Here is a 25,621-nt window from a genome sequence, read left to right as displayed (position 1 = left end):
TAAGGCTTGAGAATGACAAATTCTACCACATCTACCACAAACTCGCGCATGAAACTCAGAGTGGATATCTTATGCGTTTTATGTGCAGTTGCAATCGAAATGTTAACACTTTGTGGCCTGTTCAGAGCTACAGACTCCATTTTGAAGCAGGGAATTGACTTTAAAACTCGCCTGAACGAGGAGCAGATATAGTATATTAGCCTAGTGACAGTGATTGCAAAATGTTATAGTGCATTTAAAATACACCTCCGTGTAGATTTCTTAGACATTTTCACCCCTCGTGTCATGTAATATAATACTAGTTAAAAATGTTAACGTTAACGTTAAAAATGTGTTTTTGTAAGCATTTCTTTAAGTATGAAATCATATGGCAGCAGCCTCCGAATGACTGTCAATCACAGACAATTAAAATATGTCATTACACACTTAACTGACATGGATTTTTAACTATGCACCGCAACAACTGTACTTCTCTCTCTCTCCCTCTCTCTGGGGGCTGGGTACAGGAGCGGATTGGTTGTTTGAAGACAGCTACGGACAGCCACGGCTTCAACCAGATACAGGGGCAGGTCGGCTGCAAGGAAACAATTATTCGAAAAGTAGTATTAAGGGTATGATAGTTCAAGAGGGGTAACGCACGCTGTGTAGATGAAAGGTGTTTAGCAGTGAATTGCTTTCATCACTCTTTATTCACAAGTCTATTTATATTGAAAGGGGCGGGCGGTGAGTGATAGCTAGCTCAAGAGCCAGGGATATGTGGTGAGGTCCTTGGCCTAGTAATACTGGGATTTTGCTGATCCACTTTCACAAATTTGGAATTAAGTGCATTTCCAGCCCCAAACTGAAGAATTTTAAAGTGTTGTTGTTATGGAAAACGTTTAAATGGTAAGATTTCGTTGGAATGTATCTCATCATCATATTTTATATGCGATTATTTCAGAAATGTATAACCCATGTAGACAACCATTGAGTTTAGGGATAGAGCATGTATGTGTGGACGAGTGCTTGCGTGTTAGCCTGTGAGTTACACTTGTCATCAGGTATATTAGGCAGCGACTCGTGAGCCATTCAGTGCCTTGGTGATGTACTCTCGCGTTATCTTTTGCTCACCCTATTGCACAGCTGCGGCAAGAAAGAGCTTAATAAAACGCGTGTTATCAAGATATATAACAAGGATATCGCGGGCAACCATTCATCACAGACTGATTTGAGAATCACTGGGACATATGTTAGTTTAAGATGAATGACATATAATCGTAATTTGCTCGTAGATGGGTTTAGTCCACGAGCGGAGCGCATATTTTAGACTAGCAATATAGCGCACATTTCGACCTGCCAGGGGATGGACAGTCAAGGTGTCTTATGCATCAAGTAGCCTATGGCCCTCGACACGAAATGTTTTTAACATTCTGCCAACTCGCAGCAATAGAGTATTCTCCATTTTTAATTCAGCACAGTAGAGTTTTATTTTACATCATTGGAGGTAATTGAATATTTTATCTGACATTTCAGATTTCGTGAGTGTGATAAATATTGACACACAAATTAAATGAATGATCATGTCAGTTTTTGTAAACACTTGACATTTATAGTTGAATTCTATTATATATGATTACAGTGAATATAACCCCTGTATTTTATCATCCTTTAGATGTTGATGTCATGACAACATGACTGAGCCTAATGAAGAAGAAATCAAGAATGCCTTGGACAGCGGTTCGAATCCAGAGAAACACTCAACGGTGGATGCACATCATTCTTGCATCAACCTCAATGGGGAGAAGTGTGAAGCAGTGTCCAAAACTCCACACACTGCATCCAAGAGCTCATCAGTCCAGAAATACAATCAGCAATACCCTTCTCTGTCTTACAGCCCTCTGAAGAGGCTGCGGGACCTGACCTCCATGGTGAGCCACTCCAACTTGCCTCTTCCTGAGAGGAACATTCAGGAGGTGACGAATCACACACACATAAGGAAACGAGTGAGCAGAAGCAGGTATGCTAAGCACACACATCAGGCCACTTCAAACAATGCCAGAGTGGCTGCAGCTTTTCTTCCTGATGCAAGCTCTGAGAAGAAGGATGGCCAATCAGCTCCATCTGATGCAAACACTGGACAGCACACGTTGGGCCCTGTAAACCAACGCTGCCTGCACTTTGAATCCATTTTATTAGAGGATGGAGATGAAGGCCCTGGGGCAGAGGAAGACACTGAAGCACTTTTGAAAGGGAAAGGTCAAGGGTCAGATGACTCACTGTCAACCTGTGGCACAGCAGAAGTTGTGGTCACCAGAGGTCACATGGTTGATGAGGATACCAACACAAAGCACATCGTAGCCAAACAGAGGGCACCTGCTGCCGCCAAAAACAGCTGTGTTATGGAAACAACAGAGATGGAATGTGAAGATGGTCCAGATGAGGATGTGGACAATGACTGGGGGCCATCCAGTCCTACACAGTCAGCAATGGCAAGTCCTGGTGTTTTTATTATTTTTTTTCCAAAATGGTAAATGACCAAATAACTACTGACATGAGACATAGTCCATTAGTCAATGGATGTTTTTGCCATCTGTTGGTTGAAAATGTCTGATACAAGTAGTTTATACACAGAATGTTAGATGCATTAGTTGACTACACTTTATATTGTAGTTTATTCATTAATAATGTGTGTATTGCTACTGACCTGAGCCGGCAAAATGATTTGCAGTCATGGAAACACATGTATAGACACACAACTCTCCCTGCCTTGTGAGTTGATTTGGATAACTATGCATGACAGTGTAAATCTCTTGGGATGTGTTTACCATGGTAGTGTATGCCAGCAGAATAGATTAAATTAGAATTCAGAAAATGAAATTATACATGTAACATACTGAAAATGACTAAAATGCTCTAGAGTATACATCCATGCATATATTTACGTATTACATCATTCATTTAGAGTTTGGGTATGAATAATTAAAATGTTTCCCTGGAGATTGAGCTTTGATGTCATATAACATCATTTTGTCTGGTGTCTACTGGCAGACCAGCAGCCCAAAGAAGAGTCTTCTAGTGAAGTATCTGGAAAGGGAGGTAATATGGGCAAAGTTCAATCGCAGACCATGGTGGCCTTGTCAGGTGATTCTGAATGCAACACAGGGAGTGTACCACAGAATAAAAGGTATGACCTGATGCATGAATGAAAGTATTTTTCCGTTTCTGATTTTACATGACCATTTTAATTAAATTACCGGTGTGATAAACAGTCTTGTATGAAGTTTGTGTACTCTGGACTTTCAGAGTCAAGTGACAGACCTTGTCGTCAGTACTTTGTCCGCACATTTGGGGAGCCTGTGGAGATGGCCTGGGTGCCTGGGAAGGCCACACACACTTTTGAGGGTGGTCACGAGTTTGAGCATCTACCTGTGCTAAGGAGGAGAGGCAGACAAAGAGACAAAAACTACAAATACACTGTAATTGTTTTGTTTATTAAATAACAAACAATCTTTTAAGAAACGTTTAACTCTTGAGAAAAACATAACATGTCAGATAGACCCTTTTAATTCTCGGTTGAAGCTAGGGTATGGATTAGAAAGCGGGGGTCTGGTCAGGGAAAGTGAACACTTTTGTGTTTATAATCCTTGTGACCATGTTGTTGTTTTAGATACCCAAGAGGTTTCTTGAGCCCTGGAAAACCAGTGTGGCAGAAGCAGAAGCCATATTCGCTGGGCAACCGAAAAAGGCCATGTGTGAATCTGATGTTTCAGATGAGACTTTTAGTAGCACTATTCCAGGAGACAAGGTCTCGACAACTCCCATGTGCCAGTCTTCCTCTGGTGGTATCCATTCAGGTGGTGATGACTTGCACCCAAGCCACCCATTGATAACAAAAGACAAAAACATTTCTAAAAATATACATCAAGTCAGAAAAAATCTATGTCCTAACCACAGTTTGATTACAAAAAAGCAGGTCTTTAACTTGACAAATGTTCCTACTGAAGAGAAGCCAGATGGAATTGGAGATAATCCTTATTCAGATATTGACTCAGTACCAAGGATTTTGTGTCCTAAAGCCAATGAACGGCCATCTAAACCCCAATCAACTCAGCCACCAGTTATAAAAAAGGAGGAGAAGGTCCTGGGTGAGAAGGGTGGTCATTGGTTCAGCAGACCAGGGAAGGGGCATTCACTTGGAGGCAGCAGCCGTCCAGGCATAAAACTCGTCCGAAGCTCCTTTGTGAAGGGAGCCTGCAGGAAAAAGGCTTTTGAAGGGCCCAGTACAAAATGGAGGGGGAACAAAACACCAGGTCTGGAACACCTCTCTGATGAGTCCATGCAGGCCCTAAAGGGTCGACTAAAGTGCCTCCCGGCAAGTAGTCGCCTAATGATTAAAGCCCTCAAAGCCCTAGAGGAAGATAAAGCTATTTCAACAGCTCTCTCTGGCCACACAAGCTCCACGCCCATAAAGAGTGAAGGGGAAAAGCTCTGTACCAAACTTACTCCAAAAGAAAAGCCAACAGCAGAACCTGATTGCAAATCCCAAAATGCCACCTCTCTGACTACAAACAAAGATCAAGTAGAACCACTGTCTCCAGGGCAACACACTGAGGGTGCAATCAAATCTGAAGATGAAGCTTCACTCATATCCACAAAACCAGTTGCCATCTCCTCCCCACCCAATTCTGTGAAGACGGAAGGAGAGGCGTGTGAGGAACCTCCTGGTGCCTCTCCACAGCCGTTAGTCTTAATGGTTGACGATCTTACTGACATGAAAGAAGTCACATTCAAATCGTTAACGGATGAGGAGAGTGGCCAGCCTTTGTCTTTTCAACCCGACACAAACTACAAGTTCAGCACCTTCTTAATGCTTCTCAAGGACATGCATGATACTCGGGAACTACAAGGCAAACCTCTACTATTGGAGCCTGACAACCCAAGTGCACTCATCAAAGAGGAACCATCCCTGCTTCCAGAAGAGGACCTATTGACCTGTCTAAGTCAGGCCTCCCAAGCCAGGGGTAAAAGTTGTCCAAAAAGGAAGGTTTTGGTATCCAAGTCAAAACAGGCAAAAACAAAGCAAAAGTCAGGGTCCCGACCGAAAGCAGAAAAGCCGCAACAAATTCAGACTGACAGCCTGTATAAGTACTCTTACACAAATGTGAATCAAAGAGGGCCAAAGAGTGGACTACTTGGATCAAAGAGGAAACCAGGTGTGCCTTTTGAGTTTGCTTCTGGTGGAGTTCCTTTGGATGGGCACATACAGGAGCAGTCTCTGCTGGCAGAGGATGCTACTGGGGTACATTTCTTGGACAGTGCCCCAAAGAAGCGCTGGCAGAAATTTGAACAGGACAGCAGAGAGACAGACAACTGTGGTCGGGAGAAAGAACGACCACCAAACACCTCCTTCAAGGGTGACAGACTCTCTGTGCCAAAGAATAGTCTAGACCAAGGCAGAGTTTCCAACTCAAATGATGGTACATCAGTTAGTCAAACTAACTCCACAGAAGGTAATGAGACTTTATAAATGTATATCAGCATTTAAATGAAACATATCATGGTGTTCTTCATTTTGGTGTCACTAAGAACAAAACTGAAACCTAACTGAATGCACTTGTGTGTCTAGCTGATCAATGTTGTTCTGAATTCTTGTTATCCATAGCACATACACAATCCAAACGCCTTAGAAAACCCAGCAAAAGACTTATTGAATGGACAGAGGAATATGATCAGATCTTTTCCACAAGGAAGAAAGCAAAGAAAAAAAATGAGTCACCTGCAAAGGCAGCTCAGGTAAAATATCAATGACTCTGATATGTACAACATACACAACTCAAGAGGGATGTGCATGTTCAATTGCTGTCATATTTTAATATTTCTGCCATTTGATTGTCCAGTTGGGCATCATAAATCAAGAAGGGTTTGCACCAGACAAAGAAATGGACGGAATCTCAAGGTCACTTCCTGAAATGCAAACCCCACCCCCAGAAGAGTTGAAGACCAATGAAGAAATTTCACCACCAATCACAGAGAACCCTACATGCCACGCCTTACCAATCAGCACACTAACTCCACCCCCAGAGGCTGGTTGTGATGAAGGATCTGTACTGAATCAAGAGCAAATTGAGTCTGGTATGAAAACCTTTACAACTTTCATTAATTATTATAATCTCATCATCATATTGATAACTAACAGATGAAATTCAGGTGTTCCCCGGGCACTCTTGGTCTCCACCAAATTCAGTTTTGTTTTTATTCAGCTGAACACATGAAATTATGTGTGGACTCCATCTGTTTGAAGTAAGGAACTCTCATTAATCATATCATCCTCTTCCAGCTGATGGCCAACTCTTGAACAGAAAGAGACAAAGGAAGCCCACCCTGAAGTTTCTGGAAAGTTCAATAGAATCAGAGCCAATTTTAACGCTAAAGAGAAAGGTGAGGCTGGTCAACACAGATACTCATTTTGAAATCATGTAATCTGATCCTCTATGAAATTGTGATGAATGTCTGAGATCAATCCTAGTGAGAGAGCTGTGGGTTTGGGAATGCCACCTTTTGGATTTACTTTTCTCCATATTAAAAGTTGAGGCCATTCCTTCAGTAATGTTTAACGGCACACTCTCGTTCACAGGTGAAAGCACTGAAGAATAGTTCCGGTCATAACATCATCTCAGGTTTGTATGCTTAGAATTTTAGAAGTTATAAAGACTTAATTACCAGGTTTGACACTAGTATTAAATATATACATGTATTATTCATGGTTAATTGCCTATATTTTTTACTGAAGGCGTTGATGAAGGTGAACTCCAATTAGATGTGTTACTATCTTACTCTTTGTAAAGACTCAGGTCAGCTTTCAGCCAAAATGAAAGGAAAGACAGCAATGGTACCAGGACTAACCGACTCCCCAGCCCTTTTAAATTTGGAAAAAGAACCAGACTGCTCACCCGGAGCCTCAGAAAGTGGCAGCTTAATTGACTTCCATGAAGAAGATGGGGATGGTTTTAACTCAGAGGTCAGTATGTTCATCTTGTAGCATCACTCTTAGGCTATCAATGGTATGAAGAATCATATTTTGCTCAGTTTCAACAACATCATGGACTTCTCTTAGGTGATTTCAGCCACCAGTGACTGTTCTATGGTGACAACTGGGTCTTTTGCTACTGCGGAGAGTCCTGCTCTTCAGAAAAGGTTTTTTGAAGAGAGAAGTGACACAGCTATGCTTCGGGAGAATGTTTGTCAGGTGAGTTGGGTTTGTATTATAGTGATATGATATTAAATTGCAATGTCATATGTCCATGTAGTGATGTGAAGTAATTATCTTAAAACTAACATTATGGCTACAAAGTAGAGCAGGCAGCAGGGTAGAATGCATTCTGTGCAGAAAAGCAAAGCTTGCTTACACCTTCTTAGACATTGTGCATTCTAGTTTAGGTTACTTGTAATCAGTGTTGATGTGTGAGTAACCAAGATTACTGTGGTGGTGATATATAATTAGATCCATAAATATGGTGTCTTGTGCTCTGTGCCTGGTCAGGTGTGTGAGAACCCTGGGGATCTGATAATGTGTGAGGGACAGTGTTACGGATCCTTCCATCCACGCTGTGTTGGTCTCTCAGAGCCTCTGCAAAGGAAGTTTGTCTGTCAAGAGTGTAGCTCTGGTAAGGGTGTGCCATTCTATTCTCTCTTAGAATGCTTGTGGTTTACTGTGGTTTAAACTCAACAGGACGCTAAGGGGCCATCTTATTTGTATTCTGATAAGCAGTGTCCCACATTTCTAAACAGCTTTTTGGCCAGCAATAGGTGGGTCATGTTTCTTCATTTCAGTCATTAGTTGGATTCATGGAAGGCTTTGGAAACATATCTTATGCTCTTTTGATGTTGACCAAACAAGTGGCTGTTTATGCAACTTAACAACATCATCCTGTCTGTGCTTCATAGCCTGAAGTCCACTGCAGGGTTGTTGCTAGCCCAGAGTCTCCTCTCATGCTTGTGTCCACTCCCACAGGTGTGCACCCCTGTTTTGTGTGCAGGAAGTCAGGAGATGCGGTGCAGCGCTGTGTGGTTCCGACGTGTGGCAAGTTCTACCATGAGAAGTGCATCATTGAGCACTCCCCCACCGTGCCCCTGGCCTGTGGGTTCCGCTGCTCCCTGCATGTCTGCCTCTCCTGTTTCATCACCAACCCCACCAGCACCTCAGCGTCCAGCGGTGAGTCTATCTCCGTTAATACGCAGGACAAGATGTGGAATGACTTCTTATTCTATTGATTGGGGACTTCCTAGTAAGGACAGACCTCCCAACATGAAGTGCAAATAATCAAAATAATAAATAATCAGAATGGTAACGAATCATTCATAATCAAACGGTAATGAATCATTAATCATTAAAACAGCATGATGCACCACAATGACCATATCTTAAGTAAGTGATAATGTATAGAACGCTAGTCATTATTGGGAAAATAAGTCCCCACAGGGCGAATCGGACACCAACGGGCCAGGGGTCTTGCTTTGCCCTGAAAAGAATTATTTTCCGAATAATGACCGGCGTTCTATACATTATCCCGCTAATTACACGGCTACTTGCCAAAACGGAAAAATAAACTCCACGATATGTCTCTTTTTACATTTATTTGTTACCATTTCATTGTGGCTTTTGCTGAGAAACAAATAGTTCACAACACATACTGAACTTGAATCAAATGTTCTTTAAACAGAACACAGCTGATCAACCGTCTGCCTTCACTTTTGAATGAAAATTGGTTGCCATTGACAGCGGCCATTATTTAGAGGTCCTTAGATGAAAATAATGACCAGTAGAACTTTGGGAAATCCCATTCAAGTCAATGGAGCGTTCTACTTGCATTGTGAAGAGCCGTATAATAACTATATTTAACAACCACAGCAGGCAACCTGGTGAGCATTTGTCTTTCTTTTATCAGTGCTTCCTTGACCTAGGCCCACAACATCTCTGAAAGACTCAGTAGATGAGGATTGAACAAATGAATGAGCAACAGTAGAAAAGAGCATGTGGTCAGTGAAATAGTAATATCTTCAAGCCCAAAGGCCTTTTTGTCATCTGAGCACACTTTCACAAACAAACAAACAGAGCCTCCAAATCAAGTCTACATATTTTTGTATTGAGTGTGTGTGTGTGTGTGTGTGTGTGTGTGTGTGTGTGTGTGTGTGTGTGTGTGTGTGTGTGTGTTTTGTTGTGTCTGTTTAGGTCACTTGACCCGCTGTGTGAGGTGCCCAGTTGCTTATCATGCCAATGACTTCTGCATGGCAGCTGGAAGCATCCCCTTGACGGCCAACAGCTTCCTGTGCCCCAACCACTTTGTGCCCCGCAAGGGCTGCCGCAACCACGAGCACGTCAACGTCAGCTGGTGCTTTGTCTGCTCCGAGGGTCAGTCCTCAAGCCTACTGGACACCAGATCAGGGCCAGATCAGCAACTTAATAAAAGGCACATAAAATACTCACAGTCAGTTGTGAGTGTATATTGACATGGTAATTGTCTTACCTGTGTTCTCTCTCTCACCTCTAGGGGGCAGTCTTCTGTGCTGTGAGTCATGCCCTGCAGCTTTCCACAGAGAATGCCTGAACATTAGCATGCCAGAGGGAAGCTGGTTCTGCAATGACTGCCGTGCCGGAAAGCGACCTCACTACCAGGAGGTGGTCTGGGTCAAAGTAGGCAGATACAGGTCAGTTTAGACAAAAGTTAACTTTTTTTGCTTGTCTGTCTGCACAGGTGTTTGCATGCATGAGGTGAGCCCTTGCAGCCCGTGCTGAGATGGTCCTCTTCAGCCTGATGTGTCTGCATCCCAGCAGGTGGTGGCCGGCAGAGGTCAGTCATCCCAGAGACATCCCAGACAACATTCTACGGATGAGGCACGACCTGGGGGAGTTCCCTGTGCACTTCTTCGGGTCCAACGACTACCTGTGGACCTACCAGGCCAGGGTGTTTCCATACATGGAGGCAGATGCCAACAGCAAGGAAAAAATGGGGAAAGGTGTCGACTCCACTTACAAAAAAGGTGCTAGAGTTCTTGCAGGGCAATTGGTTCAATCAGTTAGCAGTGTGATTTTGACACAAAGTTTCTCCTCTCCTTCTTGTATTAATATCAGACTGTATCTTAATCAAAACATGGAATGAAGGGATAGGGCATTACAAAAATACTCTGCCACTAAGCTCATCCAATGAGTATGTTACAGTGCATTTTCTCTGTCATTACTCTACACCTCCAGCTCTTGAGGAAGCTGGCAAACGGTTTCAGGAGCTGCAGGCAGAGAAGGAGCTTAGGCAACTTCAGGAGGACAGGCGCAATGACAAGAAGCCACCGCCCTACAGGCATATAAAGGTATGGCATGAACATCAAACTAGGGAATATACAGGGAACTAAACCAAAACAATTCCCATCCGGCTGGATGACTTATACAATGGTAACAGAAATCGAATAGCCTCCGAAAGCTAGGGACAATATGCCTACTCTTCTCCACAGCCTAGATTGTCATACATGTCATTAATTCGATTTAATAGGTAAACAGGCCCATAGGCAAGGTCCAGATCATCACTGCTGACCTCTCAGAGATACCCCGGTGCAACTGCAAGGCGTCAGACGAGAACCCATGTGGCATCGACTCGGAGTGCATCAACCGCATGCTGCTGTACGAGTGCCACCCTCAGGTGTGCCCGGCGGGCGCACACTGCCAGAACCAGAGCTTCACCAAGCGCCAGTACTCCCAGGTGGAGATCTTCCGCACGCTCACGCGAGGCTGGGGTCTCCGCTGTTGCTCGGACATTAAAAAGGTTCGACAACTTTCAGCTACACTTTAAAGAACCAGCTGGAAGTTGAGAGTTGCTTCCTCTGAGGTACTATTTCCATGTCATAGTTTTAAAATATTTGATATTTTGTTCTTTTTAGGGGGCATTTGTGAGTGAGTATGTTGGGGAAGTGATTGATGAGGAAGAGTGTCGTGCTCGAATAAAGCATGCACAGGAGAACGACATTGGCAACTTCTACATGCTGACACTGGACAAGGTCAGAAGCTGCTTAATACTTATATGTTAATGCTGAAATGAACTCATGTCATGGTAAACACCGAGATTCCTCCATATTAGCTGCAGAAAGCTCCCAGACAAACAGCTTTCTGTTGGAATAGTCAAATACAGAGAACTTCACTTTCATTCTTCATCTTGTCTTAAGCTTATTTTCACATCAAGAAAAGTCATGTATGCTATCTAAAAAACATTTTGCTTGATTTAGATGTACATGCTGTCAACTCAACTGGATGAATCATAAATAGACAGGTAGAAGTTACAACTTGCAGCTCCGCATTAAGAGGCAGACTCTCTTCATTACCTTTCTCCCCCCGTGCACAATGAAAATAGCAGTTTTAGATTTACAACCATTCAGGGTTTATCTAATGTTCTTTTAATGCCTGGCTTTGGTCTGCTTTTGCTTGGCTTTGTACAAGGAATCTCGTTCTGAGTGTTGCCACCACAAGCTATTTTTCAATCTAAAAAAAAAGTCTCTCTCTCAATTCAATTCAAGAATGCTTAATTGGCATGGCAAGCTCACTTATATTGCCAAAGCAGTTATACAATAAATCTGAACACATACATGTCAGTAGATTTTCATAAGAATAAAATAAATAGGCAAAATAAAATAAAATGCAGTGTATGATGCAGTGTGTGTGTGTGTGTGTGTGTGTGTGTGTGCGTGCGTGTGTGCGCACGTGTCTGCGTGTGTGTCTGTGTGTATTTATTTATTTGTTGATATAGGTCACTCATTGTGGCCTGTTGATACATATTGGGCAGCAAGATATGCTTTATCTCCTTCTCCTAATAGTATCTTTAATTTTGATATGTCATTAAGTTCATTAAAATGAGTTAAATTTGTTGAAGAAAAGGTTTCTTGTTTGATTGAAGGATGTACATTGTAGGACAGGGGAGGGCAAACTGCGGCCCGCCGGCCCGCCAAGCACTTTCATCCGGCCCGCCAAGCATTTCATTTGGTTATCAGGCTGCTCGCTATTTTTTGGTTAGCTTTACTGCAAACTGCTTTTCACTCTCCTTAGAGAACGTTTACAATGTCAATGTCAAAACATCATGTTAAATAGAGATAACATCATGTTAAACTTAAGTTAACTCTTAGTTATCTCCTTTGCAGCAGATCTGACGTGAACATTATGCGATCCATTTAATTGGGAACGAGAGGGATGCACTCACGAGAGGGAGAGAGAGCCGCAGGTTCTGGCTTGTCATTGTTGAAAAGTGATATGTCCTTCTTATAAGAAACTTTTAAAAGGAAATCATGAAGGCAACAGTAGTTCCCACTACTGACCATTTAAAAACTGTGAGAGGGCCCAGCCGTAGGTACAGCACTAGCCATAGCGGAGCAGGCAGAAGATCATTGAGAAATAAACGTGAATTAAAGCAAAGTCCTTTTAGGCAAATCCCTCCACTCGGCGGCCATATACCAACGTTTTATGGGCACTCATCAGGCACAGTCTTTGGGTCGAACTGCGCGTGCGCAAGGCTTCACGACACCAATCTTGCTCCAGCAGCGAGATCACAACACATGATTGCCACGATGTCTTCACAACACACCATATGATTGGCTCAATGTATTCACATCACACCACATGATTGGCTCAATGTATTCACATGTCGATGTTTTGCAGAGGAAGGGGTGGGATATGTGTAGACAACGGCCATATTGGCGTGACAAACTAGCCCTATGCATTTCTATGGACTATTTTTTGAGTGCTGTGTCTCCACATTAGAAAGTCTCTGATTAAAGCGACTGTCTTAAAGCGACAGTGCACAATTTATACATTTGTTAAACAGCATAAAATTAGCAGTATTTTTAAGCAATTCACATTTTACTTTTACTTTTCATACTAAATTATAGGCTATAAAAAATGTATTTTATTTTGTGTGTCGTGGGGGCGGGGGGTGTTGTGCGGTCCGCCGGGCAATTTTCAAAACCCAATGTGGCCCTTGAGCCAAAAAGTTTGCCCGCCCCTGTTGTAGGAGGAAGTGCATCTCTGTCTCGACCTCACCTGTCTTGCAGTAACCACATATTCTGTGTTCTTTTGGTTGCCATGATTTTCTGAGTCTTCCTTTTTTGGATTTCCAATTTGTGGTCACTTAGTCTGTACTTGGTTAGGGTCAGTCTCTGTTTTCTATCTCTGACAGTATTAAGATATTCTGCTAATTTATATTCTCGGTTTAGGGCCAGATAGCATTGTAATCTACTTTGATTTTTAGTTTCTTCTTTCCAATATTTCAAATAGGCTTCTTTACATTGTTTCATAATGTGGTTTACTCTGATTGATTTTTGGAAAACAGTGTTGTTGTGAGACTGATCAGAGTGGGTGTGTGGCAAGGCAGTTAGTCTCTGCAACAACTGATGTAGGGGACTTTTTTCTGGGTTTAGCTCTTGGGTTTGGAGGGCTTTAGAATGAATTAGAATCTCTCTCTCTCTCTCCCTCTCTTTCTCTCTATGTCTGTCTGAATCCTGTCCTCAGGACCGAATCATTGATGCAGGGCCCAAGGGAAATGAGGCTCGTTTTATGAACCACAGCTGCCAGCCCAACTGTGAGACACAGAAGTGGACAGTAAATGGAGACACCCGTGTAGGACTGTTTGCTCTGAAAGACGTAACAGCTGGTGAGTGTCAAGCACACACTATTAAGGATGACCACTAGAGAGACTAGAGATTCCAGTCCAATAGTAGAGGAAGATACTGGACCTGAACCTGCAGACCACACGTGTATTAATGTGTGTGTGTGTGTGTGTGTGTGTGTGTGTGTGTGTGTGTGTGTGTGTGTGTGTGTGTGTGTGTGTGTGTGTGTGTGTACGTGTCATCTGGTAGATGATCAAGGCTATGACAAGCTCTTTCAAAAAGACTTTGAAATGAACTCGTAGACAATTTTTATGTTTATGTTTATGTTATGTAATTGTTTCAAGGACACCATTTCCCTCACACCACTCCTATTTAAAAGAAATACACATTTTCTTTTAGGCACAGAGCTCACATTCAACTACAACCTAGAGTGCCTGGGCAATGGGAAGACTGTGTGTAAATGTGGGGCATCCAACTGTAGTGGTTTCCTTGGCGTGCGGCCAAAGGTGAGCATGGCAGACGTAAGAGGGAGATGAAAAAGTTTAATTATAGTGTGTAAATGGAGCGCTATCATAACAATAATTGTGTTAAGGGAAACAAAAACACCTTTACTCTTCATACTTCTGTATGGATGATTTCAGAGATGCTTTCCAACAATACGTAGTTGCCCTCCTTAGTAAAATTAACTACTTAAACTTAGCTACTCTTTTATATACTTTTTGTTATATATAGAAAACCTGAATCCATTTTCCCATGTTGATTTCTCGCTGTTGTTATTGGTAAGAACCAGCCCCGTGATGAAGACAAGGCGCGCAGGCAGAAACGAAAGGCTCAACTGAAACGCAAGCCGGCCAAAGTGGAGGTGACCAGAGAGCGGGAGGACGAGTGTTTCAGCTGTGGGGACTCAGGCCAGCTGGTGTCCTGCAAGAGGCCAGGCTGTCCAAAGGTGTACCACGCAGACTGTCTCAGCCTCACCAAAAGACCCGCAGGTGATTGGACCCCACACAACAACCTCCTCGTCATGGATCGGTCAGCTAGATCTATTTTGTAAGAACGTATTTGTTTGTTGGAGTTTCATTTGTTTGTTTGTATGTAGGTCGTTGGGAGTGCCCATGGCACCAGTGTGACGTGTGCAGTCAGGAAGCGGCCTCCTTCTGCGAGATGTGCCCCAGCTCCTTCTGCGCCCAGCACCGCGACGGCACACTCTTCATCTCCAAGCTGGACGGCCGTCTATCCTGCAGTGAGCACGACCCGTGTGGCCCCGAGCCGCTGGAGCCCGGTGAGATCCGTGAGTACCAGCCTGCTCCCTCCTGCCCCGGCCCAGCGTCCTCCCCATTTCCCTGCAACGGCACCGAAGCCACTTCGCAACCCACGAGCGGGCCACCACTGCCGCCAGGGCCAGCGGCCTCCTCTCCAGACTCCCCCTCGTCCGCAGGCCATCCTACCGCTGCACCCGATCCCTCCGGAGACACACACAGCCACCACAGCGCGCGCCACACCCCGGGTGCATCCTGTGAGGAGCTGAGGAGAGACGCGGAAGAGCCCCAGGAGGGAGAGGAAAGAGGCCCTGCTCAAAGCAGAGGAGGGAAGCCAGACGCGGTGGTGCTATGGGAGTCAGAGGAACCATAAGACCACATAAGGTGCTCTGAACGTACAATATAGTCTAGTCTAGCTACATCGATAAAAGGATGTTTCACATCGTTCCATCAATTCCGTTTCATAGCATGGGTCTTTCTAACAGTTATCCCAGTGTTTTGGAGAGGTCACTATCAGCCTTTTTTAACAGCAGGTCATCTCCCAGTCACGCTGTCACATATTGACTCAATAGTTTTTTTAATCCTTCTCAATCATGTTTACATGTCATGCCTTTTGGAGGAGATGTGTAGAGGACAAAGAGATCAAGGGAGAGGCAGACCCCCCAGACAGACAGGGACATGCCCCAGTGATGCCAGCCACCCCCCAATATTGACACACACACACACACACACACACACACACACACACACACACACACACACACACACACACACAAACACCTAAACACACCTAGACACACACACACCACTTACCCAAACACACACACACACAAACACATAAACCTATTTGAGGTCATCCTTTATGCGTCTACCGGCTTCTTTCCATTGCCTTACCACAAATGATCTTTTTTAAGACACACAATTATGGGAGAGAAGGCATGATATAACGATACTGATGCAGAATTGAGGATCTGTATTAAATATATGCACTGCTGTTGTGGATAAATTAGCTTGAATTACCGAACGAAAGCCTTGGCTTGGATTGATCCTGTTTTTAATTTTATAGTCTGTAACATGAATGGGAGCATTCCACCCACCCTTCAACATTGTTGTTAATCTCAGTTTTAAAGTGCCAGATTATCTGCCATGTTGCTGTTTTGATTCATGGTCATTTTAGCACTAAGAAAATTGCAAGTGTATTGTCTGTGTCATATTTATATTATAATGATAGTTGGAACGCACAAAGAAAAGACTGTTATACTGTGGGCAGCACCTTAATGTCAAGGGGATGCTCTTTGCCATTCCCTACATGGTGGAGTGTGACACTGTGTGTGTGATATTTTTGTTTTCTCTCCAGTCATAGACAGAAATGGAGAGACTGAAATGTTACCAGATTGTTTGACCAACAAGGTGGCGTCCACTTGTTAAACGGGAGGTGGTGTTTTACTCAGTAGTTCAGAAATCTCCATGACTTTCAGAATGTAATGTTTTTTTTTTTTTTTAAAGGCACAAATGTTGCAATTTTTCTTGTGATTCAAATCAGTTGGATAAGAGGAAGAAAAAAGTCAGACATTTTGCTCTAGTCACTAAAAGTTCAAACTATGAGAAACTATATTGTTCTGAGGCTCAACAAATTTACCACCAGAGAAGAAAACCAGCGAAACTGGTCCTTCTCTAAGTGGCATCTCTATGTAGAGATTTGCACATTCATCACAAATGCCAACAGATGTGTTTTTGTTCACCATTTCCATGGATCCATCCATATCTGCACAGACCAATCAAATCCATTCTTACTTTCTGTGACACAATCTCTAGTACTTGTGTGAGGAACAAAGATATTTCCATCAGCAAGCATATATTGTAGATGAAATAACATAAGGTTTTAGTTTTTTTTTTTTTTTAAATGCCACAATATGTTCTGACACTGTCTATGTACTGCTACAGATTTGACCAATTCTGCATTCCAGTCTAATATGCCTATCAGAGGATATAGTCAGTGATTGCTTTAGCATTTTATAGAGCCCAACGAAAGGGTTATGGTGCCATAATTTCCCAACTATTAACCAAGGTTTGCATATTGTGCAACATTTCTTCAACTATAAAGTTAATACATGAGGCGGTCTATACATGGGAATACATTTATTTTTTCTTCTTTATGATTAAAGCATGATCTGATCCTGATTCATTGGGCTATTGGGCACTGCAGTTAGTACACAGGTGTGGTTAATATGTTTTTTTTGTTTTTTTAAATTGGCATAAAACACTGTCCTGCAGTTTATACACAATGCGGCTAATACACAGCAAATTACTGTATTTGCACCAGTGTAATTATGAAAGACATCAGTGTAGGAAATGCTAAATAACATGTTGACAGAGAGAACACCTCTGCTAATTCCTCATGGTAGCAGGTTGGTGCTTTTGTATCACACATTCCAGTTTGCATTGCATTCCAGTTACCACATTTTAAGAACAAGTACCATAAGTTTGTTCTGTCAAAAATTGTGGTGAAATTTTGATCAATGCAGGACAAATGATGAGGACAGGAAATGTGTTCTTATTCAGGAGTTTGGTTAGTTTGGCTCCCCCTGCTGTTAAGTTGTCCTTGTGAAAGTTAAAATATGACCAAATCACAGAGCCCATCTTGTCTTCTATGGTTGTTCAGATGACATGGCAGGATGGTCATCTTCCCCTAATATAGTGTCATTAACAATGAAATATGGAAGCAATGTGGAGGTCTAAGAATCTAGATGATCTTGATTAATACGAACATGATTATGTTGTGTCAGATTTTAATTTATGCAATTTGTTTAGTTTATATTTATTTACTTTCGTTTGGTGCAAATGACTCAGTAAACATTGTGGTGCTCTAAAGGTCTATGATGGTTTATTAAGACTGAGCTACTGAACACTGGAACTTGCAATCAAAACTATGACTATTCTGGCTTAACCTTACTATAGATTGCAAGTACCCCTCTTGTTTTTAGTGTATGTATCATGGTGTCGTTTCTACAAAAGATTTGACACCATTGCATTCCCTACTGCCTTTTTAAAGACGTCATGTGGCCACCTTGCTGTTTCTCGTTCTGTAACAGTTTGGTTTATAATGTGATGATCTGTCAAGCACTTGCTGTTTTGTATGGAAGAGATGTACATGAGAAGGTTTGAGTGTTGTAACTAACTGTACATAATAAAGGATGCCATCACAAGTTTCTGTTCTTTCTCAGGGTGAGCTTATAGTGTTACAGTTTTGGTCTCGTTTCCTGAATGACCACCTATTGTCGACACAGGGATACTTTGCACATATTCAGTGCTTAATTTATAAGTGTGTGCTGAGCTACTTGAGTAATGTAATTCATTATGTAGATTTAGCATATCTTGTCTAATTTACAAATGTTAAAGATTCTATATTTAAATAAGTGACAGAGCAGTCACATTCACTGATATCAAACTGTGCAAACTATTATGTGCTGTGAGTGTTATGAGATGACATGTTCACAGCATAAAAAACAAACTTGCCTTGATATTTTTGAGTTTTATTTGAGATGCCTCACATCATTTCTAGTTCAACCACCATACACGTGGATATATCAGGTCAAACCCATAGTGTCTCATTACATTGAGGAAGTTCTGAGAACAATGCTTTTCTTTCCAGGGGCTGCATTCTCAACCATCCATGTGGCACTTGTGTCAGTCATAACAGAACAAGTCCATCCTATGTCAAAAGAGGCAGTGTAGAGATATGGAACGTGATGTGTAATGCAGGTTATGTTCCGTTTTCAAGTGCTACATAGTCATTTGAGAATCCAGGCCCCTGAAAACCAGGAACCATAGGCAGGAACAGCCTTCTACAGCCTTGGGACTCATCAGCGCTTCAAAGCTTCACACACCAGCAAAATTCATTGGGGGAAAGGAAATTGAGAGAAGCAGACTACAAAGAATTTAAACGAGCGTCGTTTTGTGCTTGTGTTGCACGACATCGATCACATTTTCTGAAGCTCTCCTGCACAAGTTACAGTTTGGCCATGAAGTCAAACCCTGTTTGAAGACCAGTTATACACGGATATGCATGTGTGAAACCCAGAGGCAATGACTGAGAATTTGGATTGTTTAGACAAAATCACACAAACTGAAGAGTGCACATCACTCTGGGACCAAGATATCAGTTTGTCCTATCCAGTTTTAGAGAAAGAGAAACATGCATACACTGCCCCCAAGTTTCCTTCTACACTTCACATGGCTCTGAAAACCATGCTACCACTTCAAAAGCTAAGTGCTTCATGATATGTCTTCATGGGATGCCTACTTGAATGCCTGTCCTCTGTCAGTGTATTTTTTTCCATGGCCAATTGTACCATGACAACTGCTGGTTTACTTATATTCAATTATCTCATTCAGATCATCCAGCTGAAATGACATTAATCATGAAATTCATCTTGTGCTACACATCCAGAAGTAGGACTAGATGGTATTTGTGCAAGATCGGAGTGATAATAATGAGCATCTTTTGCAACTTTTTTCAGGCAAAAATGCATATCCACATTGATTACATTCATTCAAATGCTGTATTTGTCCCAGATCTTAGCAACTGTAAACTAAGCTCTGTAAACATAGCTAGAAAGTGAAACGATTTGTTCCGACCAACTAGATTATGCTTTTGTACATGTCCTGTCGAGGCACACATAGTAAAGCCACTTCCTCACATGTTCACACAAAGATACTTGAGAGGCTCTTCAAAATGCACACTTTAAGTATAATTAAATTAAAACAAACCACTAAAAACATTGTAAACATTAAACACGACATTCTTCAAAATTCATCACTGCCCATTCTGCCTGCTCTGTCGCTGTGCAAGATCAATTTGGTAGAGGGGTCTTTGTGTGCAAAACTTGTGCACTAGAGAAACATTGTACAATAATAAATTACACAGCCTTTTGATTAATTTTCTGGTTTGAGAACAAGTATTCCTACTCACAGCTTTCTTTGTGTGGGTATAACATATTTTATATGAGTTAGCTCAAGTGGATAAAACACTGAACTAGCAAAATGTGCTGCTGAGGTGAAAGAACGATAAACTTTACTCTATATGGAATGACTGAATGGTCATCCTCCATCATTCACGGGTCAGAATAATAAAAAAAAAAAAAACGAGATATAAATAGTGTTCAAACAATCAATGAAAGCAAACAGGTTGCAAAGAGGAATTATTTTTAAAAAAAAAGAAAAAATAGAAATGAGAAAAAAAATAGCACTGTCAGTATCTGAAGCAGAAAGCAGAGTGAAGGACATGAGAGCAAAGTAAACAGTCTTTAGCAGACAGAAGGTGCTCCCACTGGAACAGGCGCTGGAGAGGGTGGACACAGGGGCATTGTTCCAGCTGGGATCACTGTGGCGCCTCTGGCACCAATCCCCTTCTTCCGCCACACCTTTGCCTCAGAGGAGGCACAGAAGAGAGCAAGGAACTGGAGTGATGACTCAGTACAATACAACAAAAGTCTTCTCCTCCACTGAGGTCCTGTCCTGCCAAAACATGGCATGGATGACTGCAGAGATAACCAAAAAAAAAAAAAAAAGCAGAAGGAAGAACAACACTGGTGCTTGGCACAAAACGATAATGGCAGCGTTTCTTTTGTGGATGCCGTCGATAAAAAGATGCACAGATCGTATGACCAAGGAATGAAGTTCCCCTTTGGGAGCAAGAGGCTCTGGTGTAGTTGGCTGGCCACAGGCAAAACCACATCAGTCAGTGGTGGCAACAGGCATAAAAATACGAGTCCTTCTTCTGACCAAGGTCTACCCCTTTTTCTTCTGCAAAGAGAGATAAGAGAAATGGGTCAATCGCATTTGATCTGTGACTGAAGCACACAAAAAATACATCCTCAAACACCATCTTGCAGTGTCCTCAGTGGAGGAGCACGGGCTTGATGAGTAACTTACTCCGTCAGCAGCTCTAAAATAAATAACGGTCTTATTAATCTCTGTTCAAGGTGCTCAGTCAAAGTCTACTTTTGAGTTTAATATTAAGTTAGTGGATACCATTATGTTTTTTTTTTTTGTTTCAGAATAGTTTGTCTAATTTAGTCAGACAAATGTCAGTTTCCTAAACTTGGTAAACTTGCAGCTTCTGCAAAGAAAAGGTTGTCTTACCAGGCATGACCTCAAACGATGAACTGTTATAGTCTTCAGCAACCTTTTGGAACAGTTCATCTGTAGACCAACAAAACATACAAGTTGTCTTTTTTTGTTTTTGCAAAAAAAATGTCTAGTTCAGGTCAGTTTATATCTAGGCTCATAACACTGAATTCATACTGTATACTACCACATAGAGAACCCAAAGTATTAGTATTAGGGCCACATGAAGAGAAAATATTTTTTGAAAATTCCGAGAAAATCAAAGTCAGAAATTCTGACTTTAATCTCAGAAATTATTTCTGACTGTTTCTCAAAAATGTTGAGTGTTTTTCTCAGAACCGATTTTTCTGAATTTTCAAAAATATTTTCTTTTCATGTGGCCCTAATACTCTTCTGTAAAAGAAGCTTCTACTGACAGTGAACAAGAAAATTCCACAACATGCTGTCATTTTGCCACTTACCCACGTTATTTCCAGTTTTGCTAGAAGTCTCAAAATGTTGGGCCCCAATCTCTGCAGGGAAACAAGACAGATGCCTCTGTAATGCCACTTAGTGACTCATGCATCCAGATAATTAAGATATTACACACTTAAGACCAAAGGTCCAGTCCACAACCTAGGTAAACGGGTCCTGATATTTGAGCTTAGCAGCCAATCAAATACACCCTCACTTCTGTGTTTCTGCAGCAACGTTGGAGCATGAACACCAATGAACTTCGCACATGAAGTCCAATTCAATTCAATGATTTAAATTGAATTGAACACTCTTAAGGACAGACTGGCTGAACTGGTATATGACTCAGTCTGAGACACTTTGCTTACATCCCATTTATTGAGCCAGCGCTGTTCCTGGACTATGCAGGAACACCAGAGTTCGTCTAAGCAGAAAGACTGGATGGACACACATATGAAAGTAAAGAGAATTTATTTCGATGATTTGTGGAAAAGTAATTATACCATCAGCAAAGTCCTGCACGTCATGGTAGTCCACATGTCGAGCACCTCTGTCCGCTTCAATTAGGTCATTTTTAGTACCGCACAAGTAGATTTTGCAGTGCTTAAAAAGACAACAAGGACAATGTCAAAGACAATGTCAAACCAATTTCAGAGCCTCCAAAAAAGAACAAGAAAAGTGACATTACCTCTTCACAGTTTTGTAATTCCTTAACCCAAAATCTGGCACGCTGAAAACTACTGCTGTCTGTTAGGTCTATAGGGAAAGGGAAGTGACATCACAGGTAAGATGCAATGTTCTGAATCATGTTGAAATATTCTATGAGAGCCAACACAAAAGAAGGTTTACTAAAAAAGAGATGATATAAATTAAACAGGTTGCTAGATGACTAAAGAGTAGCATAAAGACCGTACATGTAAATACATGTAGAAGAACACATTTCTCGAGAGCAAACCTAACAATCATAACAAGAGTGATAAGAGACTTTTGCTACGACACAGTCTTTGATAGTGATCTGGTAGCAACAGTGACAAGCCAACTCACCATAGCACACGATTGCTGCTCGTGCCCCCCGGTAGTAGATCCGACTCATGGCTTCATAGCGCTCTGATCCCGCTGTGTCCTATCATTCAAAAAGGCAAAGGTAAGCTCATCAAAACCTCTGTAACATGTTCCTGTAACTCAGCTGCATAGCCACCACTCTATATTCTACCAAATGAAGGTCATGGGATCATGTTCCAAGAGGGGGAGACATACTAACACAATTTATATGTTGTAGTACACTTTCTTTAGTTGATTTGGATGGAGGCATCTGCCAAAATGCTTGACAGGGATGTAAAAGACATTTCAGCGGTATCCACTAGTATTTTAAAGACATGCCTGACTAGAATACTGCTACATTACAACATTGAATCTAATTAGCTATACAGGGGCTTGTTGGAATATTATGTACTAAAAATACCACCATATAGTATAACATACTGATGGGTTGCCAAACCAATAAAAAACATAAACAAGCACCACCAAGAGCAAGCTGTAGGTAGTACTAATTAACTATACCTCTGTTTCATAAACCTAGCTACTTAAGAGTCTAATGTCAATGACACATTATGGACTTGAACACAAACATACTACAGTACAAATATATTTAGACATTTCTGTCACTGAGCAGTTTTAAACCATTGAGTCTGATCATATTTGTTTCCCATCTTAAATCACATAATGAAAGCAACTGGGAAGTCACAGCTGGGAAGTCACAGCTGGGTCACATGCAAAAATGAGAATTAGGTCAAATGCTGCCGATAATCTGAAAGTAGCTTATATGACACTCACCCATATTCCTAGAGTTATAACTTTATCTCCTACATGGTTTGGCTTGGCAACAAAAGCAGCTCCAATCGTCTATGAAATGAAATTAAACATGAAAGTTATTTTTCTTACACGAACATGGCATTTTAGTCATTCAATTATCTTGTCTCTGGAAATGTATTTCTGTCGCCAGAATGGTTAATCCCAACTTGTAAAGTTGCTCATCATCTTTGGCAAAACTTTGGTCATGCTCAAATACAACAGTGAACTTGTCAAAAGGGGAACTTCACGTTTGACTGGAATATTTGACACTGCCTGGGACTCTCATAATGTATCAAGTGAATTAGATTAGTGTTGACATACAACTGAGCCTACTGCATATCCTTGCAAGCAAGTAGGATAACTAAATTCTTAGCCATTACATTTTGATAGGGTCCAACAAGGAAACGGTGGTGGACGTATCGCTCCACCAGACTGGTTTTTCCAACACTCTCTTTTCCCAGCATAACCACCTTGGCGTCCACGCGCATCGCTGTCATGGTCAGAAAGATGTCTTCCCTGAGGAGAGGAGAGGCGAAACAATCATTGTGATGACACTCCCTTAGAAGGAACCCACAAATCTACATAAACAAAGTAACATTACTGTAAGAAGCATAACAAATTCACGTCTAGCATGTTTTAAGGCAACGCTTATTCCCATAATAATTTACAGCACTAATTCAACAGACAAGGATAAAGCAGAAGATGTTGGTTCCTCTACTTTTCTGAACACAGAGTACCAAGCTGGCCAGAGGAGCCGTACCGAGACACTGCCATTTCGTTTGTGGTCTTCACATAATCAGTTAATGTTATCAGTGTACAACAGCCAACTTGTTGGCCAACTTGTGAAATCTCATGATGGAAATCTGAGAACAGGTAAACAGTCTGTTGACAGTAACGTCGCATTGACCACATGGTTGATTGTTGCAGTTCATTAGCTGTACAACTTGCTAATTAAGCAATCATCTAAACATTTAAGATGCATCTTGCGTGCTAAGTTAGCCAATATAAGGAGTAGGAATAACTTGGCAGCTGGCTAGCCACCTCAAGACCATTTTAACAAGCTAACAATAATGGTGACTTATCTTTTTCTATCGTTAACGTTACTTTATCGCTCCAACATCACCACCTGGCTAACGTTACTGAAGAGTGCTTAAAATGCCGAAGACCTACAACGTACTGGTGGTTAGCTAAACGATAAAGTTAGTTATCTTTGTTGAACATGTTTGTAACGTCAACGTTAATAGCAACACAGCTTGAACTGGGTCGATTGTTAAGGCTAGTTTAACTTACCGTTAGCTTAGCCTGTTGACTTGGATATGCAATGTCAACGCAAACAGTTACCTTTTCAATTTGCAACATGAAACTGACAGAACAGCTTTTAACTAATAATGTGAAGTTATTCGACAATGGCAATCGGACAAGTAACGTTAATGCAACGTTATTATTCATATTTGACATCGTTAACGTTAACGTTACTGGCCTCAAACATTAACGTTAGCATACCAACTTTGATCATATGGAGGCAAGATGATTGGAACTGTGATATGCGTTAGGTCTCGTTATCACATTAAAAGAGATCAATTTAAATTTACTTTAAGTGTACAATTAAAACCATTATTTACCTTTCGTTGACAGGGATTCCGACTAGCTGGGTTTTGCTTTGTTTGCTAGCTAGCCGTTCAGCTAGCGTCGAACTATTTAATACTGCTTCTTATACGAGCTGAACATGGGTCAGCTCCTAAAACAGCTTCCGTTTACATTAACTCCACATCTTAAAAGATAACAGCTATTCAACTGATTCAAAACACTCGAACAAAGTGTGGGAAGAGCGCAGTCTGATAGACTACTGCTGTGACCATGGGGCTGTGACTGGACTGCTCAAGAGGAACCAAAAACATGAGAATGCAAGAACAGAAATAGCGACGGAAGCCCATAGGCTCCAAACCTTGTCTAATGTCAAAAGTCTTTTGTAACGATGCAGTTTTTTTTTCTCTTCTTCTTTTATGTCAAGTTGTACCGCTCACAGTTTAACTGAGAATTGAAAGAATTAGAATATCTGGGATTTAGGCAGGTGTTCAGAAGGAAGGAAAATACAAGATCTGACACACTTTGGAAAGAGGAGCATCTTGTGTTTTCTCTGTTCCTTCCTGATCTGCGGCTCACTAGCCCACGTGAAGCAGGATTGATCAAATGATTCTCCTATGATGGTTTTTACAGATTTGAGCAGATGTTGCCTGCTGTCACAGCTGTAAGGATATCCCCATATAACTCAGCCCACTCCTAACATTTTAAAACATATAATTTAATTGAATGATAAT

General features: G+C 41.7%; 2 protein-coding genes across 6 annotated transcripts; one reads left to right on the top strand and one right to left on the bottom strand.

Annotated features, from left to right (window-relative positions):
• The first annotated feature begins 540 nt into the window (after positions 1 to 540).
• nsd1b (nuclear receptor binding SET domain protein 1b) lies at positions 541 to 18,076 on the top strand. Of its 5 annotated transcripts, none has more exons than XM_042091942.1 (23): positions 541 to 885; positions 1,652 to 2,468; positions 3,028 to 3,163; positions 3,283 to 3,455; positions 3,647 to 5,489; positions 5,642 to 5,772; positions 5,877 to 6,111; positions 6,317 to 6,417; positions 6,614 to 6,656; positions 6,825 to 6,997; positions 7,094 to 7,225; positions 7,520 to 7,643; positions 7,991 to 8,191; positions 9,209 to 9,388; positions 9,528 to 9,684; positions 9,812 to 10,017; positions 10,229 to 10,341; positions 10,521 to 10,790; positions 10,906 to 11,022; positions 13,517 to 13,658; positions 14,014 to 14,120; positions 14,399 to 14,603; positions 14,711 to 18,076. In XM_042091942.1, the coding sequence occupies exons 2-23, from the start codon at positions 1,671 to 1,673 to the stop codon at positions 15,241 to 15,243; spliced, it is 6,120 nt and encodes a 2,039-aa protein (XP_041947876.1). In that variant the 5' UTR covers positions 541 to 885; positions 1,652 to 1,670; the 3' UTR covers positions 15,244 to 18,076. The 5 variants fall into 5 exon arrangements, with proteins under 5 accessions (XP_041947876.1, XP_041947877.1, XP_041947874.1 ...); XM_042091943.1 differs by having other exon boundaries at positions 9,809 to 10,017; positions 14,405 to 14,603; XM_042091940.1 differs by having other exon boundaries at positions 9,809 to 10,017.
• Positions 18,077 to 18,387: 311 nt separating this feature from the next.
• rab24 (RAB24, member RAS oncogene family) lies at positions 18,388 to 25,217 on the bottom strand. The gene is made up of 9 exons (XM_042091970.1): positions 24,926 to 25,217; positions 23,684 to 23,819; positions 23,286 to 23,354; positions 22,497 to 22,575; positions 22,141 to 22,208; positions 21,956 to 22,055; positions 21,461 to 21,511; positions 21,015 to 21,074; positions 18,388 to 20,675 (listed from the first exon to the last, which is right to left on the bottom strand). Exons 2-9 carry the CDS (start codon positions 23,798 to 23,800, stop codon positions 20,611 to 20,613), a joined length of 609 nt encoding a protein of 202 aa, XP_041947904.1. The 5' UTR covers positions 23,801 to 23,819; positions 24,926 to 25,217; the 3' UTR covers positions 18,388 to 20,610.
• Positions 25,218 to 25,621: the final 404 nt, after the last annotated feature.

Source organism: Alosa sapidissima, chromosome 5, assembly GCF_018492685.1.
Source record: "Alosa sapidissima isolate fAloSap1 chromosome 5, fAloSap1.pri, whole genome shotgun sequence".
In the NCBI taxonomy this organism is placed as follows: domain Eukaryota; kingdom Metazoa; phylum Chordata; class Actinopteri; order Clupeiformes; family Clupeidae; genus Alosa; species Alosa sapidissima.
This window is presented reverse-complemented; position numbering and strand designations above follow the sequence as displayed.

Excerpts from the sequence above, each read along its gene's own strand:
- rab24 (XM_042091970.1), bottom strand. The coding sequence starts at position 23,800 with ATGACAGCGATGCGCGTGGACGCCAAGGTGGTTATGCTGGGAAAAGAG. Across the intron at positions 22,209-22,496 it reads AGCAGCAATCGTGTGCTATG|ACCTAACAGACAGCAGTAGT; the intron begins GTGAGTTGGCTT and ends CTTTCCCTATAG. Across the intron at positions 22,056-22,140 it reads AATTACAAAACTGTGAAGAG|CACTGCAAAATCTACTTGTG; the intron begins GTAATGTCACTT and ends TGTCTTTTTAAG.
- nsd1b (XM_042091940.1), top strand. The coding sequence starts at position 1,671 with ATGACTGAGCCTAATGAAGAAGAAATCAAGAATGCCTTGGACAGCGGT. Across the intron at positions 3,456-3,646 it reads ACAAAAACTACAAATACACT|ATACCCAAGAGGTTTCTTGA; the intron begins GTAATTGTTTTG and ends TTGTTGTTTTAG. Across the intron at positions 7,226-7,519 it reads TTCGGGAGAATGTTTGTCAG|GTGTGTGAGAACCCTGGGGA; the intron begins GTGAGTTGGGTT and ends GTGCCTGGTCAG.